The sequence below is a fragment of the Mugil cephalus genome, chromosome 1, assembly GCF_022458985.1.
Source record: "Mugil cephalus isolate CIBA_MC_2020 chromosome 1, CIBA_Mcephalus_1.1, whole genome shotgun sequence".
NCBI lineage: Eukaryota > Metazoa > Chordata > Actinopteri > Mugiliformes > Mugilidae > Mugil > Mugil cephalus.
The window spans coordinates 968,395-988,164 of NC_061770.1; the positions used below are offsets into that span (position 1 = coordinate 968,395).

Sequence of the window (19,770 nt, forward strand, 5' to 3'; positions counted from 1 at the left end):
AAAGAAACAAACAGATGTATTTACAATAAGAATGTCTGAGCTACCTGAAAACAACAGCACTTCCATCTGTCTTATTATTTCATGTGTAGAAGCTGGATTTACAGTTATGATGTTTATTCATTGCAGTGTTGCAACATAGCATTCCAGTAAAAAGCATCTCAACACGTCACTGTGAGCAGGATCTGACTAAGGAAGCCCAGTAGGGATCCTAGTAACATTTGCAAGTGCTTACATGTGTGTGTGTTCATGCCACTGCGTTTCTTTATGTGTCAGCGCTGTTTCCCAACAGGCTGCATGCAGTAATTATGCAGGAATGCAACTGTAGAAACATTTTAGATGCCTGGCTTTTCTGTCTCATGCATAACTGTAACTCTCTTTATACGAGGCGTGAAAGCCAGTGAGATAATAGTCAATCAACATGTTGCAGAGTGAGTCATTAGCATCTGGTTGGCGGTTGGAGGAGAACTTAGTATGGGAGAAGCAGTTATTATGAAAACCGCAGTGAACGCAGTATAGTCCACTTCACTGTAGTTTATTTCAAGCTTGAGAACACTGTCATTCAGTCGTGAGCAGCTGTGTCATTAACATAATTAAATTGCTTTAAAAAATGTTTTTAACTTTCTTCATGCAAGTGATTAAATTTAAAGATACCAAGACTCAGAAATATCAGCTTTAGCAAAAACTTCATTAGTTGATGTTGACCATTTCGCAGCCGGTGCTCTCCCCCACTCTCACTCGTCGTTTGTCCTGGTACAGAGCTGCATGTGATCTGCAGTGCGCCATGTGAGGCCTCTCCTGTAGGGTCACATGGAGGAGATTGTCCTAATGATGTTTGGATGACTCTAATCACAGATGGGCCTGGTGAACTGTCTTCCTCTGACTCCATGACATGGGTCATGTGAAGGATTGAAATGTACACTCCGATTTTTCTCTGCACACACTGTCAGAAAAACCCACCACTCCTCTTTCCTTTTGTCAGACCACTGTCTTTTATCATTTGATAAGAAATTGGATGCAGAATCAGTTCCACACGTGGAAGGTCGCTTCACAGATCGTTCCAATTGCTGGATTTTAAGAAAGCTTTGCTAAAATATATACACTTAAACTATTTGTAATGACTAAGAGAACAACAGGGACGAGACAGGGGAATATTTACTGAACAAAAATACAGAGAATATTTAGCAGCAGGATCCAGTCTTGTTCTTTGTTCTTTGTGCCTGTTGGAGCTGGTATTTATGCACATTTTAAATGTATTATCTTCCTTTTCTGCGTGTCTAAAGCACCTCCCCTCTTTTCCTATTTTTTTTTTTTTCCTGCAAATGACCTGTTAAAAAATCTGTACACTTGCTCAGTTAAAGCATAGTTACAGGACATCCTTCCAAAATTAGTTTAAAGAAGTCACAAATAAAACCATTAAATGGACACATACATTAACTACTACCGTGGGCGTGAGCCATTATTAAAGTTAGGTTCTTACAGCAGCAACTCAGCACCCTCTACTGAACAAACATGCATATATCATGTTGTTTATCCATTAAAACTCCCTTCACTGTTTATACAGTAGAAGACAATGATTAATGAAAATCATCATCATTGGAAAGTCTGTGGTTCTGTGAACAATAAACTGAACAAACACATACGCCTCACATTTCCGTTATTATTATACTATGATGGTGCTATGCATGTTTTTTCTTAAAAGTGTTTTGCTTTAAATAATGGTTCAAATCTTACTGAGGGCAGGGTATGTAAACTTACAAGCATAATTGTAAGACTGAGAAATAATGTGTGTTCACTAATTAGGTGAGCATGAATCTGTCCAGGTGTTTCATTTAGAAGAATACACCCAACCTTAACACAGAAACAGGAACACGGGCGGCATTTTGCATCATTATGTACAGCCGTTTTATTTGTGATTTACCCAAAACATTATCAGTATTTTACTACATACAATGCATGTAATCAAAGTACAATGGATCAGCTTCAAAGAGAAGAATGTAGCAAGACAAAAAATAATAAAACAATTAAAAAATATGACCACGAAGAGACACTGGTTAAGGTACTGTGTGTATAACACTATTATCTTCTTATATAGGGCCATTGATGGTGCCATCAAAAGCAACGTCCTGGCAATGGTGTATTCTGAAAAGACAAATTTCTGCTAGAAGAGGTGAGGACTAGTGAGATTTACTGCATGGTGGTGTGCATATGCGAATGTAAAGGTACTTATCTTGGGACTTTTCTGAAATTCATTACAATTTAGACTTTTTTCTTTTTCTTTTTTCTCCTACTGATGAAAGGGAAAGGGAGGTCACAGTCTGCTGGGCATTGTTAAACAAAACATCTTAAATTAAGTCAAATTAAATAAAATTCAGAGTTTCTTTTTCATAAGAACAGCATTTAAATATATATATATATATATATATATATATATATATATATATATATATACATATAGATAGATATAGATATAATGTTTTTGAACAAGGACTGTCACTTAAAAGGGAATAAATAAAGTAAAACAAAACCAGCAGAAACACTGACAGAGTGCATCCCTTGAGGACATAAACCTCCCATAAGAAAGCTACAACTGAACAAATGTGTGGATATAAAGAGAGGGAAAAAACAGCTACTGAAACTAAATGAAACTGTCTTATACAGAACGTCCTGTATTATGTTTATAACCCCTGATATTGTCCCAAAATAAGGCTGTGGGTTCTAGGCACACCAAGGTACAACTGAGCTGAGCAATATGTGCATTTATGTTTAATTTTTTTTTTAAAGACATGAAATTTTGTAAATGTACTGGATTAATTAAAAATTGATTTATTTCTAACCCTCTGCCTAGCCCATGTATTACTGTACAAATTAGAGGTTTAAAAGTTTAAAAAAAAAAAAACACACAAAAAAAAGATGACAACTCATTTTTTGATGTCATTCGTCTTGCAGAGCATTTAGAGACAAAAACACAAGTGCATCATTGGCAAAGAACTGCTGGTGAGAGAAAAAGAAGTGCACACGAGTGTGCACATTTGAGTGTGTGTGTGTGTGTGTGTGTTATTCATTGTCTTTTCCAGTCAATGAGTGTATGTCCGTTGTGTGTACAGTTGTTTAAGTGCATGTGTGTATGAGCAAGCACATATTTAAAGAGGTAGCAGAGAAATGCAATCAGAGCAACAGGTGACAATCTGTCATGAATGAAAAAATCATCCAATTGTTACGACAGTAGAAAAGCTGACTTTCTATCCGCTCTCTTCAGGTTCAAAACGGTACAACTCGTGCCACAAACTTCCACTGATAATTGGATGTCACCCTTTCTAAGTGAAACTCAAAATCTATTATAATTCTTATATTATTTTCTCCTTTTCACAAAAAAACATTAAACCAATTATATTTTGTTGCAATAGAACAACCACATTCATTGAATATCAAATACTTTAAAGAGTAAAATAAACGCAATCTGTTTTCATATCTGCCCAAAGTTTTCCATCAATAGGATCCTTATGTAGTAAATGAACCTTAGAAGAGCTTTAACGTCCACTTGAGTCATTAGCTGACATAACACAAGAGTGATTACTAAAGGCTTGGTGTGTCATTCACAGCATATATTTCTGAAGGCCTGGTTTTCTGAAAGCTGAGTGAGAGCAGCAACAAGTACAAAGAATTCAGAACCAGAGAAGAAGAAGAAGAAGAAGAAGAAGAAGAAGAAGAAGAAGAAGAAGAAGAAGAAGAAGAAGAAGAAGAAGAAGAAGAAGAAGAAGAAGAAGAAGAAGAAGAAGAAGAAGAAGAAGAAGAAGAAGAAGAAGAAGAAGAAGAGAAGAAGAAGAAGAAGAAGAAGAAGAAGAAGAAGAAGAAGAAGAAGAAGAAGAAGAAGAAGAAGAAGAAGAAGGCTGAGTGCGCAGAGCTGGAGCAGTGTGTGAGACTAGGCTGGTCACTGAGCAGAAGAACAAACAAACACTATTTGTATCTACAGTTTCTAAAAAGGGATCCCAATGTTGCAAACCCTTATCAGACCTATGGAGAAAGCTACAACTAGAGAAAAAAAAAACTAAGAAAACTGGCAATGTGAAAACAAAGACTGACTGAGGGTCACTGTGTTGGTTGTTAATTCCAGGCAGTGGCTAGTCATGTTTACATTTTGGATGTTAGGACAGAAAAGTTAGCAAAGTCAAACGTCAAATACATCTCATCTCCAAACAGGGTTTCTGTCTATGCTGCATCAATTCAGCACTATACCTCAACAAAAAAGCCAAGAGAACGAATGGTAGCTCTGTGGAGACAAACGTTTTGTGGCACTGAAGTATTTTAAAGGTGTTCATAGACTAAAGATGGAGGATCACTCAAGTCCATCTGCTGAAGAGCAGAAGCACAACTACTAATCGCCTGCGTTATGCTACTTTATTATATAGCAAGCTCTCAGGCTCAGTTCCATTTTGGATCCTTGCTTTACCCTTGCATGTAATGAATTAGACTCCATATGTTTCCTTAATAATCCATCTCTTTCATGCAACTGGGTCATATGGTTGTTTGCTTCCTTGCCATAATACAGTGGGGGAAATAAGTATTTGATCCCCTGCTGAATTTGTAAGTTTGCCCACTTCCATAGAAATGATCAGACTCTGGTTTTTATGGTTGTTTACTGGTTATGGGTATAGACAGAATATCAGTCGAAAATGCATAAAAAACACACAATCTAAAAGTTATAAATTGTTATGTATTTTATTAAGGGAAATAAGTATTTGATCCCCAACAATTCACTTAGAATTCAGGCTCCTACAGATTGGCTGGTGCGCATGTGGCACACAGCTGTGCTCAGTCAACTAATTACCAATACTCCTGATCTTAACTCGTCATGTATATAAAGCACACCTGCTCTAAGAATCAGTTTCTTACATTCCAACTTCTACAGCACCATGGGCAAGACCAAAGAGCTGTCAAAAGATGTCAGGGACAAGATTGTAGACCTGCACAAGGCTGGTATAGGTTACAAAACCATCAGCAAAAGGCTTGGTGAGAAGGTGACAACTATTGGTGCCATTATTCGCAAGTGGAAGACCCATAAAAGGACCATCAACTGTCCTCGGTCTGGAGCTCCCCGCAAAATCTCGCCTCATGGAGTGAGGATGATGATGAGAAAGGTGAGGGAGCAGCCTAAAACAACACGGCAGGAGCTTGTTACTGATCTGGAAGCAGTTGGGACCTCCGTCACCAAGAAAACAGTTGGCAACACACTGCGCCGTTATGGATTGAACTCTTGCAGTGCCCGCAAGGTCCCCCTGCTCAAGAAGGCACATGTACAGGCCCGCCTTAAGTTTGCCAGTGAACATCTAAATGACTCAGAGAAGGCTTGGGAGAAAGTGCTGTGGTCTGACGAAACCAAAGTTGAGCTATTTGGCATTAACTCGACCCGCCGTGTTTGGAGGATGAAAAAACGTGAGTATGACCCAAAGAACACCATACCCACGGTTAAGCATGGAGGTGGAAACATCATGTTTTGGGGCTGTTTTTCAGCAAAGGGTACAGGGCAACTTCACCGCATTATGGGGCCAATGAATGCAGCCATGTACTGTAACATCTTGGACAAAAACCTTCTTTCCTCAGCAAGAACACTGAAGATGCCTCGTGGGTGGGTTTTCCAACATGACAATGACCCAAAACATACTGCCAGGACAACAAAGGAGTGGCTCAAGAAGAAGCATATTAAGGTCATGGAGTGGCCTAGTCAGTCTCCAGACCTTAACCCGATCGAAAACCTGTGGAGGGAGCTGAAGCTCCGAGTTTCCAAGAGGCAGCCAAGAAACTTGAAGGATTTAGAGACTGTCTGTAAAGATGAATGGGCCAAAATCCCTCCTGCGCTGTGTGCAAACCTGGTGACCAACTACAAGAAACGTCTCATCGCTGTGCTTGCCAACAAAGGTTTCTCTACAAAGTACTGACTTGTGTTGTGCTTGGGGATCAAATACTTATTTCCCTTAATAAAATACATAACAATTTATAACTTTTAGATTGTGTGTTTTTTATGCATTTTCGACTGATATTCTGTCTATACCCATAACCAGTAAACAACCATAAAAACCAGAGTCTGATCATTTCTATGGAAGTGGGCAAACTTACAAATTCAGCAGGGGATCAAATACTTATTTCCCCCACTGTATATGAGAGGATTGGTACCACTCTTTAGACTAAAATATGCAAGTAATATTCTGGTTGTATCTTGAGGTAAAATCCTACCAGCTCCTTAAGAGCTCACCGATTAACGAAATACATTTTTTTTTATTTTTAATTTGAATTAGTAAAAAAAGAGTTTTTGGTTAGTCTTTGGACAAAGTCAGGCTAGGCTGCTTTTCTACCTTCACTCTTAATGTTAAGCTAAGCTAAACAAACGTGGTATCATGTCTGTGAAGGTTCTTAGTCATCCAGGTCATGGTATATTCAAAACAAAGCTTAAGGATGTTTTCAGATTCACAAGGTGAATGGGTATATAACTATTTTTTGGGACAAATGTTTGGCAAATTTTGGAGAAATTATTGTGTTGTAGGAAGCTCACGTGGGTAGTATCAATTTCCTTATCTATCTCTGTCTAAGAAATCAAGTTAGTTTATTTCTAAAGATGCATAATATTCCTTTAAGGTTTTGCTATATCCACATTTATTAGATGTCTATGCTGTTTTCTCTCAAAAATTCAGTTGATGAACTGACATTATAGTGATAAAAGTAGTGTATCATCAAAACGTCTCTCAGTGTTTCTTTTGTGCTTCTTCCAGTTTTATCTGCAATGCAAAATCACTGTAAACATCTATTGAGTCAGCTGCTCTGCTTTCTAAGACCAACCCAGCAAAGCTCCTGTGGCAGCTAAATGGTATTTCACTAATCTAAGTGTCTGTTCCACAGATCCAAGTTGTCCAGACAGTAATTAATAAAATTATTCAAAAAAAAAAAAAAAAATTGAAACGATCAGTTCTGTGTTACATATAACAGAATTGATAGAATGTGGGCTTACTTTCATGCAAAGATATTACAATGCATTTACACACTTCATTTAGAAAGTGGAGTGAATGAGGCTTTAGATTTAGTGACTGTAAGATTTCTAGGCTTATGTAGAGATCTGAGGTAAAAATCATCCAGCATTTGAAAAGAGATACAAAGGAATATACTGTACATATACACAAAAATACTTCTAAATTAGTGTTAAAATAAAATTAATGTTTTATATTAAACACAATCATGCTGCAAAAAAAAAAAAAAAAAAAAAAAAAATATATATATATGTGTGTGTGTGTGTGTGTGTGTGTAAATGTGTGTGTGTGTGTGTGTGTGGAAGGGAGAGGTAGTATGTTCGGTTAAACGCAGTGCCAAAGCTTAGCGGCACGTCATTTGTTTGTAGAGACTGCGAAAAAGACAGAAAATACAGAATGAGGCAGAGATGAATATCAAGTGAGTAAAGCAGAAAAAATGAGAAAGTGACAGTTTACATTTAGAAACATTGGGATCCGCTTGTATACTGACTGGCCTACAGGTAACAGGAATCTACTGGACATCCTTCTTTATACAACAACTGGCAACTAGATTACTAGTCTATATTTGACATAAAAACACTGCTGGGGAAAGAGTTGTAGTGTGTCTGTTTGAGTGTAGGTGTTGTATTAATTTATGTTTGGTTTCCTTGAAGGCTATTGTGAAAAGTTGTTCTGTATATTACTGAGGTATCTGTTAAATGTTTCCAGCTGAGTGAGGTTTCTGTAAGTAAGGCTACTGAGGTGGAGCTGCTGACCTGGGTTGAGAGAAGGAGGGGTGAGGGGTGAGAGACTTCAAACTTGTCTGGGCTCATCTGAACAATAATATCCTCTAGCATCAGCTACAGTGTTAACCATTAGTTTAACAATTGTAAGCCAAAATCATCCTGGAGGCATAATATTCTCCATGTTCAACACTTACTTTAAACATTAATAATGGCAATTAAGAAGTATCCCCAGAGGAAAACCAATGTCTAACAGCAGCACAGCAAAGATAAATAACCGAAGTTTCACTGGGAACCCTTAAAACTGAGCCGACTCTCACCCCATCACCCGGTCCTGCATTCCATTTTAAAACTGATGATGATGTTAATGTTGAATGTAAAAACTCTTTCAACAATGTTTCTTCAACAAACGACAAGTGATTAAAAATCTGAATTTCAAGAGCTGCGATGCGAGACACAGAGTAGTTAGAAAGATAATGTCACACTTTGGGTTTAAGAGGCGACATCTCGGTCAGTGACGGTACACTCTGCCTGTACACCATGGCAATATGTCTGCGTGTGGCAGCTCTCATTTTTAAAAATATTTCATCTTGTATGATCTTTGATACGGCTTTTACACAGTCTTCTTGAGGTGCAATCCAAAGGTGTCCTGGGTCAAATAGGACAGAGGAGCAATGACTATGGCGTCACTTTCCCACTTAAGCGACACATCCAATTCCACAGCAGCTGTTCCTCTAAACCTCAGCCCTTGGTGCACCACAGTTTCCCGACTCAGAGAGTGCCTGGCTGCTGAGTTAAAGCTATGAAGAGTAATCCTGCTGTAATTGGCTATTGCTGAAGAAGAGCCAATGGTTAGATGGTTGAGTGATGAATGAGGAGGCACACCTGTGCTGTTGCTGCACCAGTTTGCCACTGGCTAAATCCTGTGTCAGTCAGTTGAGGCAATGTTAGTTTATGATCACTTGAGTGTGATTGACGTCCCATTTCTGAAAAGCTGATGTTTGCATACAGGGCTTTGCTGACCTGTGTTCTTTCCCTTGAGCTTACAGCTCTGGCTTTAACACCACTGCACTGAAAAGTCTGTTTTCCTCCCATTAGGAAAAAGAAGAAAAATGAGCGCCAGTAGTCCTTTCCCAGTCCAAACAACAAAGTGATGTCACAGTATTAGTTGAAAAGGACTATTCCACGATGATTCGCTTCGAGACAAGGACCAAAGGACAAGGAGCTTGTTCAGGTGTATTTATAAAAGGCTCCAGGTGTCCACTTTGCTCATCGTTGCCTCATTATGACAAGGTTCCAGCACAGTAAGCCATGCCGCTAGCTAGACAGCAAACTGACATATTAAAATTGACAATCTTGAAACAAGCAAAAAGAAAAAAAAGTCTGATGTTCACCAAAAGGAAAATACTATGGATATACTGTATAATTGTCAAAAGCTTACCAATAGACATTAGAAATAGAGAGAAAAGACATACATCCATAAGAATGAATGGACAGAGTGGGCACTTGATAATGTACTGAGGTGGTGGGATCCTTTAAAAGGGAGCCGGAGAGTGAATGATGTTCACTGGTGTACTGTGTGGATATGATGCATAAGACTTAGCCAGCTGGAATGCTCACGACAAATACCACTGGGAATGTTCAGTCATTTGAAGTCTTTGCAATCATAACACATCAGATTTCCAAGTCCCATCACTGATGACCCCTTATTACGGGCTGAGTAAAGTTCTTTCCTAATTTTTATTTGGCTGTGTTGGTGTGGGAAATCTGCCCCTAACTGGTGGTTTTGTTTTGAAGCTGGTATAACTTGCCTCGAGATAGATGACAAAAGTTTCAGTCAAACATATAAGTTCTCATACAGTTACGCTCAAATCCGACAATCTTCTTCAGTGCTCCCTTTCACAACTCGGCACCTTGACCAGAACTGCCACCTCTGTCCATTCTAGTTGAATACAACAACAGAGTTCATCTCCTAATTGCATATAGCATTGTATCTCCAGAGCATCTTGCCATCAACAATTGAATTCTCTTAGTATTTTACCTACATAAATCTCTATGTACAGATTTAGCAAGTGGTATTTACAAAGTTTATCCACAAGGGGGTTGTCCAGGCCCGCATGAGGTGTGAGCATGCACCATGTCAACAGAAATGTGATAAGATATGTAGTGATGTTGAAAATGAACATCCCAAACCTCGCTTATGTGGCTGGTGTTGAAATGATATAAATGTGACAAAAAAGGTCTGAGGCTTTTCATGTTTAATATAAAAAGTTCACTGTCATGCTTCGTATCTCTGCCCTGCTATTAAGCGCCTTCCAAAAACACAACAGGGCATACACTGTTTTAACTACTGTATATTGCTACCATCCGTAGATTATTCAGTTTGCCCTGAAAAATCCCTAAATGTAAGGCTGATATAAATGTTTGACATGAGTTTGTATTTAAAAATGTAGCCATTTCATGTTGGCTTTATCATGTTTTCTAATGGACTGTACAGTCATGCAGATCATTTCATAAAATTTTAACTGATCAGATGAGCTTAGGAATGAAAATCTTGCAGTAATCATTATTTTAAAAAGTTTCTCTTTTAGCTTCCTTATGCTGTAGTTTAGTATGATTAGAAATCACAGTGATGCCTAGAGCTGCAAAAACAATCTCTGTCTCATGATTGTAAGCTTACGCCACACACTCCATGAACACACAATATTGTCAGACAAACTTTTCCCTGAGGCTACAGCTGGTAGTTGGTTTCTGTCCAACTATCTAGCTCTAACTGTCTTAGCAGCAATCTAACCAGCCGAACAAATATTTTTGGATAATCATTATCCACGAAACATGAAGCTGTGTTTATGTATGTCATATAAACTTCACAGGTCCAAATATGAGTAAATCCAACAGAGAAGTGCTTCCCTGCACTAGACCCTCAGTCAGAGCCTGGACACCAGCCCCCTTGTGATCCATCAATATCCTCATACACTGTACATATATCGCAAATATAGACCCCCTCCCCAACAAACTTCTCAGTCCGTGTCACATGCACGCACACACACACACACACACACACACACACACACACACGCACACACGCACGCACGCACGCACGCGGAACAGAGGAAGGGTCTTCAAATCCTTTACATTATACAACTATCAGAACTATTTGCTTCCATGGAAGCAACCAATGTTTTGCTCTCTTAAATATATATCAGCTTATATGTATCATATATTTATATAGCATTATACATACATTCTTGTTTTATGAAATTCCCTTTTGTCTTGTGAACAGGGAATTCCAAATAGATCACCTCCCTCTATCTATCCAACCTCCTTTCCTCGTTCTTCCAAATCTCACATTTCTCCACCATCACCATAACGAAACAATCTTACTTAGACATCTTTCTTCATGAGACTATCTGAGACCTCCTCTTGCACATACACAGATACAAATGGTATATCTGGAAAACACATCTTCTCAATTACATTGCAGCCAAGTATCTTCAAACTAATAAACCTAGAGTTTTCTATTCCAATCTTGCCCATGGCTTGTTAAGTCAAATGTTTTTGGATGTCTTTGCTGTTAAAAAATCATAAACCAAAAATAGTTTACAGCTATCTGAACCCAATTTATTACCTAGCTAGGGTAGATCTGTGCAGCTATTCCTCACAATTGTTGTATGAATGTGGAGCATGTTACTGCACTAGGATGATGGTAAAAGGGTGACAGCAACATCCATCAAGCTGTCCCCACTAAGAAAAATGCTAAGTATTAGTATTTAGTTGTTTCCAAGGAAGGGTGGAGATGAGAACATGTGGCTTTGGGAGTCTGTGGATGCAGAGAGGATCAGGATGTCAATGAGTCTGCCTGATGTAATGAAATTTAATGTGGAGCTGAGTCTACAAATTCAGAGGCCAAACTATAGTCTGGTTGTCTACTACTGTAAGTGTGGCAGAAACAAATAGTAAATTCAGTAGTCCAGTCAGCTGATTCCTTGCTGCTTGAATACAGGAGAAGGAGGATAGAAAGATAATGAAGAGATGAAGGTTACTGTCTGATTATCCATCTTTCTCCCACATGACCAGGGTTTTATCTGGGCTGCGGTTTCGTTGGGGAAAAGGCAGCAAGGGTTGGTTAATCATTATGTGTGTGATGAGTGTGTGTACGTATGCACACGTGCCTCCTCCTCCGCTATGACACCTCACTGCCAAATACTTCCAGCACCAATGGGGTGAGTTGCATGCTATGCTCTGGCTGGAAGGACAGTGAGCGGTACTGCTTGGAGTGCTCCTCATTCAGGCTGCGCAAGTCAGCCAGTTTCTGGATCATCTTGGCATAGAGGAGGCGTCCGCCTGGGTGGTTAACCCGGATGTAGGCCTGCAGCACTTCTGACAGATGGTCCTGGAGCTGTTCGATGCGGGCGTGGTCTTGGACACCAGGACGATCTGCCATGGGAGAAGCAAGAGGGTGCAAGAGGGAAGGAAGTGGGGAGTATATGGAGGTCATAGAGTGAAAGAGGAAGGCATATGTGAGATAGGTGAGCAGTATCAGGCAGTGGCAGAACAAGATGAGGTTGATGTAGGTGGATGGATGGAAACAGAAAGAGAATGTACCTCTGAACTATTTGCTGTTCTGTCTTTCAAAGTGTTGCCACAGTCAGAACTACTACATTTTTAGATTGCAAACATAATCTCTGATACACTTAATATAAGAGAAGGTGTTAACTCAGCTACATTTTAAAATGCAAACAGACCACACAATGTCTACATTCGTGTTGAATCATACTATATTTACTTATGATTTATTTGTGTTTAATTACAACACAACTACTTTCTTGCTACTTATGAGGTTGTTAGTGTGCTATCCATCTATCCCATAGATTTTTGCTCCTTTTATTTGCAGGTATTGAAAGTTTTAGGTATACACTCCCTTTGGCAACCTTTGCATTATCTTCACTCTACTGTATCCTGCCTTCAGTCAGCATTTGTACAGACAATAAGTATATTAAATGCTTAAATTGTTTTATCAGGATAAACAAACAGTCATGGGTAATTTCACTTGTCATACTCAGGTGTTAGGACACATCATATTTTGCCTGTATGTATAGAATATACTATATGGTGTAATACAAAAAACAAAACAACTTATTCCATCAATCCAATTGTTGTTGTGCCACTAACTATTTTTAATGTTGCTGCATTTGCATCAGTTTGCATTGTTACTATGGAGATACTGAAAATTGCTTTGTTTGTTTTGGGATTATTTTTGATAACAAAGTTGTCAACATCCTCACAATAGAAAGGTTATATGAGAACACTATTTCAGATTTTTACTTATTTTAAATAATCTTGTTTCTAACTGCAACTATTCCATTGCTTTACTTAAAATAACAGTTAAGAAACAGAACATAGAAGGAAGATAATATATGGCCTCTTTCACTGATTTAAATCATGCTGATTCATTGTTTTCCACTTGTCGTTTACACACTACAGCTTTATAATTCTCACATTCTGTTTTAACTTGTAGTGACTACCAGAGTGGTTCGTCTTACAGGAAGTATTCTTTCATGTGTTACAGGCAGCACCGAGCACACGCCAATATTAAGGGGAATATAGGTCACAAACAAACGTATTGTTTAAATGCGTACTAATCTCTGTTCTCAGCCATGCAGACGTAAATGAAGACACAAACACCAGCAGTACCTGGGGAGAGCAGGCAGATGGCCATGAGCAGCACATGCTCCTCCTCGTGCAGGTTCAGTTTTTTCAGACCGACTTGGAACTTCACCAGTGGCTCCAACAGCTCCAGAGTGTGACCGGCTATGGTGAAAGACAAAAACATGCCACAGAGTCACCTACATCTGCTTGCACCAAGCCAGGGGAACATATTGAGCCTTTCTACCGACTTATGAATGAAAGTACTTTATGACACAGTGGGTTTCAAAGAAGAATTACTGCTCTCTATGTATACTCATAGATTAACTCTTGTCCTGCATGAGTGTATGTTTATGGTTGCTTCACTGAATGTATGAAAATGCATGAAATTGTCAGTGCTAGCAGTGAAAATTTTTTATGTAACTGGGTGCGAGTACTTGTGGACTGTTATGTTTTATTCATACAGTGATTGATGTTACGGCCTTCATGGAAACATCCAGAATGTTGTGTACATGAGGAAGAAGAGACATGCATGTATTATGAGAATGTGTCATCAACCAACCCTTTGTAACGTCATTAATGCAGTATTTAAAGTCAGGTCCCCCACAGCTCCAGGACATGTCCTCCAGACTGAATGACTGGTTTGAACGAAGCATGATGATCTCTATGGCGCTTGACTTCAACAGAGCAATCTGATCCTCTGCTGTTAGGTCTCTGGAAAACACACAGTTACAGACTGTGTTACGCCAAAAATGTTTACAATCACGAGGGAGCATTGTCAGAAACACACATTAGATTTAACTTGCTGGGGTCAACAGCTTTTTCTGACTTCTTCTGTCTGATTTCTGTCTAAAAAACACATACTTAAAGTAAATTTAAAGCTGTTCTTGAACCGTCTGTAGTCCAGGCAATGCTTTGGCCTCTTTTGACAGAAAACTGAAAGATAACACTCAAATTTTTCTCAGCAACTGTCAGAATCTAAGTGGTACTGCCACTGTGTAATAGGTATTTTAAAACACTGAAAAAGAAGGATTTTCTGTCTCTCTGTCTAATGTTTATCAATAAATGTGTCTGTCTTATCTAGTCCAATTTCAAATTTGACAATAATACTATGAAAAATTTGCATTTTATACATTTTCCCCCTAAGGACAGCACCAGGCGTGACAAGATTGTACCTAAAATATTGTAACCAAGTTCAGTCTATTGGATCAAGTAAGGTGTCAATCAAAAGTTCAGATTTGAGAGCTGTTTTGGTATTATGGTGTGGCTAATACATGCAAGCTAACTAAATTTATAATCAAGACTATGGAGAAAATATGCACTTCTAACAAAAACTGTGAAAGGTTGCTGCATTAAAATACCCCAAAAATCAATGAAATACCTACCTAAGCAAATCATGTATGTTCAAAGGAGGGAGAGAGAAACAGTTAAACACAGAGAGGGTAGTATTATGGTGTTGGGTGTGTGTTCAGCCTCAGGAACAGGTGTCTTAGTGAAAATTGACAGCATCGTGGATAAGAAAGTATACCACGTCAGTCTGCAGAGGCACAGAGTGCCATCTGGGAGTTGTCGAACTGAGCCTGCATTTATTTTCCAAGAGGACAATGACCCTAAACATTCATCCAACTATTGCTGTAACTGCCTGTGACAGAAGGAATCTACTAGAACACTGAAAATGATGCACTGGCCCCCTCAAAGTCCAGACTTGACCCTATCACACAGATTTGGGGCGAGTTGGAAAATAAACTGGACAGATCTATTGTATTAGCACTATGCCAGAGAGATGTGCTGCTGCAATCGTTACAAAAGGTAGATGGTAAATGGTCTTGTTTTTATATAGTGCGTTTCTTCCTATTGGTACTCAAAGTACTTTAATAGTCACAGACATATCCACCAATTCGCTCACACAAGCACACACACATTCACACACCAGTGCACTGGTAGCAACTGGGGATTCCGTGACCGCTCTACCAACTGAGCAGGGCTCACTTTATCTGATATTTGTTCTGATCAGAGCTATCTCATCTATCTGATTTCAGGATGCTGGAGCTCACTGTTAAGCCTTCTTGAGGTGTCGTGGGCCTAACTTAACGAAACATCAGTGAAGGGAGGTACCCACTTGAAAACCCCAATGATGTGCTGCACACTGCACACCCCCTACTGTTGTTGTTCGCTGGCGTTTTCTTGTGTTACTCCTGAAACCACCTCTCATTACCTCATGCTGTGGACTAGGCTATGTAGCTGGTGTCTGGTTGCATCTTATTTCTGATAGAAGGAAGAAATGTTTGGTTGGAGTGTGGTCACATTCCCATCATTTCTTACCTACTAATGGTGGCTAGGCTAGTTAGTAGCTGACCACTGGTCTGCTGATTGGTTCTCCAGTTGGACTGGGCTTCTAAAGGAGTTTTGCCTCAGATCATCTCATCCTGTGTATTAATGTATCTGCATGTTTTCTTGAAAATGTTTTGGAAGTAAAAAAAAAAAAAACAGACAATATTTTCAGATCTGTCAGGTGTTCCAATAATTTTGGCCACCACTGTAGAACAAAGTCTTGGTGTGGACTAACTATTTTACTGGATGGACCCTTGGCAATATAGTGGGATAATTTTTGGAGTTTTATTTGTTCTCGGAAAATACTGCAAGGCTTAATAAATGAGTATACCTTTTAGTGTTTGCAACTGGGCAGATATAAGGATTCCCTGAGCCTGCAGTTATGATTGTATCATGAAATGGTGAGCATTATCCTTGTCTTAAGAAATTACGCTTTCCAGTGGTTTTAATGTGTGTTGGCACATAGACAAGGGGCATCACTATGTTTACTAAGAAATGTGGAGGATTTCCTCTCTCCACATCAGTCCTAACAGTCAAGGCACGATCGTTAATGGAAGTGAATAGATGAACGGCGACTGTGTTTATACAGCTTGTATAGCGGTCTCCCACACTTTTTTCATGACGGCGCTCTGCATCTGAGAAAGGAGGGATTAGGCAGCAGATATCGGACTCTGTGCAGGACACAGTGATTTATTCTAATATCAGCAGCCTTTTGAAAGAGCGGGGGTTTGACCACTCCATTCTTCAGGTCATCAACAAACTGCAACTTTAACTGCAATGTACTCAATGACGTATGAGGGAGGAAAATACAGGCACGCAGCTCTCACAGTGGGAGGTCCGACCCGGGACTTTTGCCAATGTGAAAGCAGTATGTCTATCAGTAGGGGTCTGAGGAGCAATACATATTAAAAGTTCTGTGTAAGTACGTGTCTATACAATTCTATTCTATGCAACTGGGTTGTGAAACCTGCTAAGAAAAATATCTAATTATTAAACATATTTAAACTTAAAGTACCGCAATAGTTATTTCCCTGGTAATTCAGTTACTAAATCAGTTACTTTTTGGGAGAAGTAACTAGTAACTATAACTAATTGCTTTTTAAAAGTAACGTGCCCAACACTGTCTATAACACAGATGTAGATTACAGCTGACATGATTAATGCTGTTGTAGAAATAAGCCTAGTGTGACTGGTTTAACACAGACACTGAAAGGGAGTTTTTCCTTGCCACAGGTTTCAGGACAGTTTTTGTAAAGTGTCTTGAGACAATTTGTATTGTTATTGATGCTATGTAAATACATTTTTATTTTATTTTTATATAGGGTGGTACAGACAGAACGACTGTCTCCATCTCTAACTAGTAAAATATTTCTCATGTCACATATCCACTCTGCCTACTGTCATATACAATAACATCGTGTTTTTTGTTGGTTCAGAGTAAATATGCTATGCTATACGATACAGGTGCAGCCAGGATCTTGGAGCTTCTGTTGAATTCAATCAGAGCCTCAGGTAGGGTTCTGCTTTTCTAATCAAAATAAATTATACAAATATATTTCATAATTTTTTTATGTGCTGTATGTTTTTTATGCGTTTTCCCTATAAAGGGAATGGAACAATAATCCATCTGCACCAGGTCCATCTTCCACCGTCTGATGGTTCGCTGTCAGCCAGACCACGTGGTGGTACAGGATGACACTGTGTCCCTGTCTGAAGTGGACATGTCCTCTGTCCTCTGACAACATTTCAGCTCTTTAGGATGTTTTCTTGCTCAGGGACCACATTGAGGAGACACCGTTCCATTGATAACCATCATTCAAACTTGTTGTCATTGGTTATGTCCATGTTCCTTAAATAAGGTGTCACCACATCACCAAACTCACCTCTCTTATATTACAGAGTGGCAGTAAAAGAAATATACTATTCCAAAGCGTCCTCTTTCAATGGTTTTAGCTCAAACCCTTTCACCAATGAATAGATGAGATAGGTTAGATTAAATAAATTAGATTAGATAAGATAAAATAAGAAAGATGTAGATAAAATACATATAACATGTTAATATATATATATTTTCACTTTGTTACAGATAACATTGCAAGTCTATATATGCATTATAATTGTATATACATTGCAGGCCCTATATTGGTGTGAATAACTAAATGTTACAGATGTATTTTACATATTCTTTGTACGTATATCTTTGTGTTTTATATATATATATGTTATGGTGATAACACTACCTGTGTTTATATCGACCATGTTGGTTTGAAATAAAGTTTATACAATTATATTCAGAGAATCAAATATTATTTCTTCTATTTTTAATTAAGTAAAAGAACTGAATAGTACTGTTTCTTCGTATGTGTACGTGTCATGTGACTACAAACATCATGTATCTGTACACACTGAAAATAGTCTATTACTGTTAAGCCTACTGTTTGCGTGCAAAGTATGAAAAGTACTAGTTCTCAACATAGCTAATCATACGATGTCTGATGTGTGATAGTCACATATCTGACGTTTCCAGCAAAGAAAACTGCAGGAAAATCGTTTTACAATCCTGTGAGTTCTGGTCACATTAATTCCTTTTAAACAGGTGAGTGAATGGAGCTGATAACCAGTCCAAGATGGCGGCCACACGGCTTGTCAGCTCCATAGACATATATACGTATATATGTGTATATGTCTGGTCAGCTCCTACAGGTGGTAGCAGTCAATGCGGCATCTGCACAGGCGACTTCAAACCAGGAGGCTGAGGAGCTTAGCATAGTACACTGACATAAGCATTGAACCGCAGATACTGGGCATCCAACTGTGTGGCAGACAGACACGGTCAAGTGATGTACCACTTCCTCCAAATATCTGAGGGTCGACAGTTGTGCCAGTGTACGACACTGAATGCAACAGTCTATCAGACAGGGTCCACTGCAAAGAGTAAATAGTCCTGACTGACAATGTTTCTGTCACTTTCTGCCACATCAGCTAAGCACCTTGGCTCCAGCCTGTCGTTGCTGAGACATATTTCAAAGTCAAATTACCTGGCTGGCTGTGAAAAGGCATGTGGAGTCCATCGGTTCACTCATCGATAAACCAATCAGAGAACATTCAGCCAGTGTGGACAGCTCCCTCATCTGATTAACATTTTGTTGTGCATCAATAAATAAATAAATAGCATTTATATTTTAGGCATTTATTTATTTATGTCTGGCATATATTTAGGTATTTAGGTATTTGTCAGAATCGGTCCCCCATAGCTGGCATGTTTCCCACAAGCCGTTCACACTGTTGGGAGTAATCCTGTCGCATTCTTCTTGAATTACAACTTTTAATTCTTCTACTTTCTTTGCTTTGCGCTTTGAAACAGACCTTTCGATAATCCACCACAGATTTTCATGTCTGGGGATTGAGCTGGCCATTTACGTTCTGCAGGCCTGAATGTGTGTCAAGTAGCATTTTCTTGTTGAAACATCTAGTTTCGAGTTCGAACACCAGCAACAGTCATGCATCATGCTTCCCCTGGCCTTCTGCGTACCCTCACATTAGCAGTAGGAGGACAAAGCTGGAAACTGGACTTATCTGACCAACAGAATCTTCTTCCAATTCCTGACAGTTCTTCTGTGTTTGGGCCCAATGACACCAGGCTGACCTCTGTCTCTCACTGATCAGGAGCTTCTTGACAGCCTTGTAGGAACTTAAGCCATGATCTAAAAGTTGACCATATATAGTGCGGATGGATAACTCGACACTAGTTTGGTTTGATCACTGCTGTTGGAGCTCCTGTGACGTCATTGGGCAGTTTTCTCTGCACATGCAGATCAGAACACAGCAATTTCTTGCTGAAGAAACCCTTGGACGCCCAGATCTTGGTTTGTCTTCCAAGCTGTTGGTTCGTCTGTATGTAGTGTATCCAACTGCTGAAGGAATGCATCTGCACTTCCTGGCGATCTGGTGGCAGCTGTACCCTTCCTGGCTGAGAATCTGTATCTTCAGGTACGTTTCCTTCCTTAGGTTCCTTGTTTTAGCCATCAGTTTTTAATATCTATTTAATATATGATATC

At 39.1% G+C, this 19,770-nt stretch overlaps 1 protein-coding gene across 2 annotated transcripts in view; it reads right to left on the reverse strand.

Moving 5' to 3' along the window:
• Positions 1 to 7,425: 7,425 nt before the first annotated feature.
• The window catches only part of LOC125007701 (vitamin D3 receptor A), a 92,215-nt gene continuing 79,870 nt past the window's right edge, over positions 7,426 to 19,770 (reverse strand). For both annotated transcript variants that reach the window (XM_047584444.1, XM_047584452.1), the window contains 3 exons: positions 13,944 to 14,095; positions 13,430 to 13,546; positions 7,426 to 12,172 (listed from right to left, as the gene is read on the reverse strand). In XM_047584444.1, coding sequence (XP_047440400.1) covers positions 11,919 to 12,172; positions 13,430 to 13,546; positions 13,944 to 14,095 — 523 coding nt within the window. In that variant the 3' untranslated portion in view covers positions 7,426 to 11,918. The remainder of the gene's footprint in view (positions 12,173 to 13,429; positions 13,547 to 13,943; positions 14,096 to 19,770) is intronic.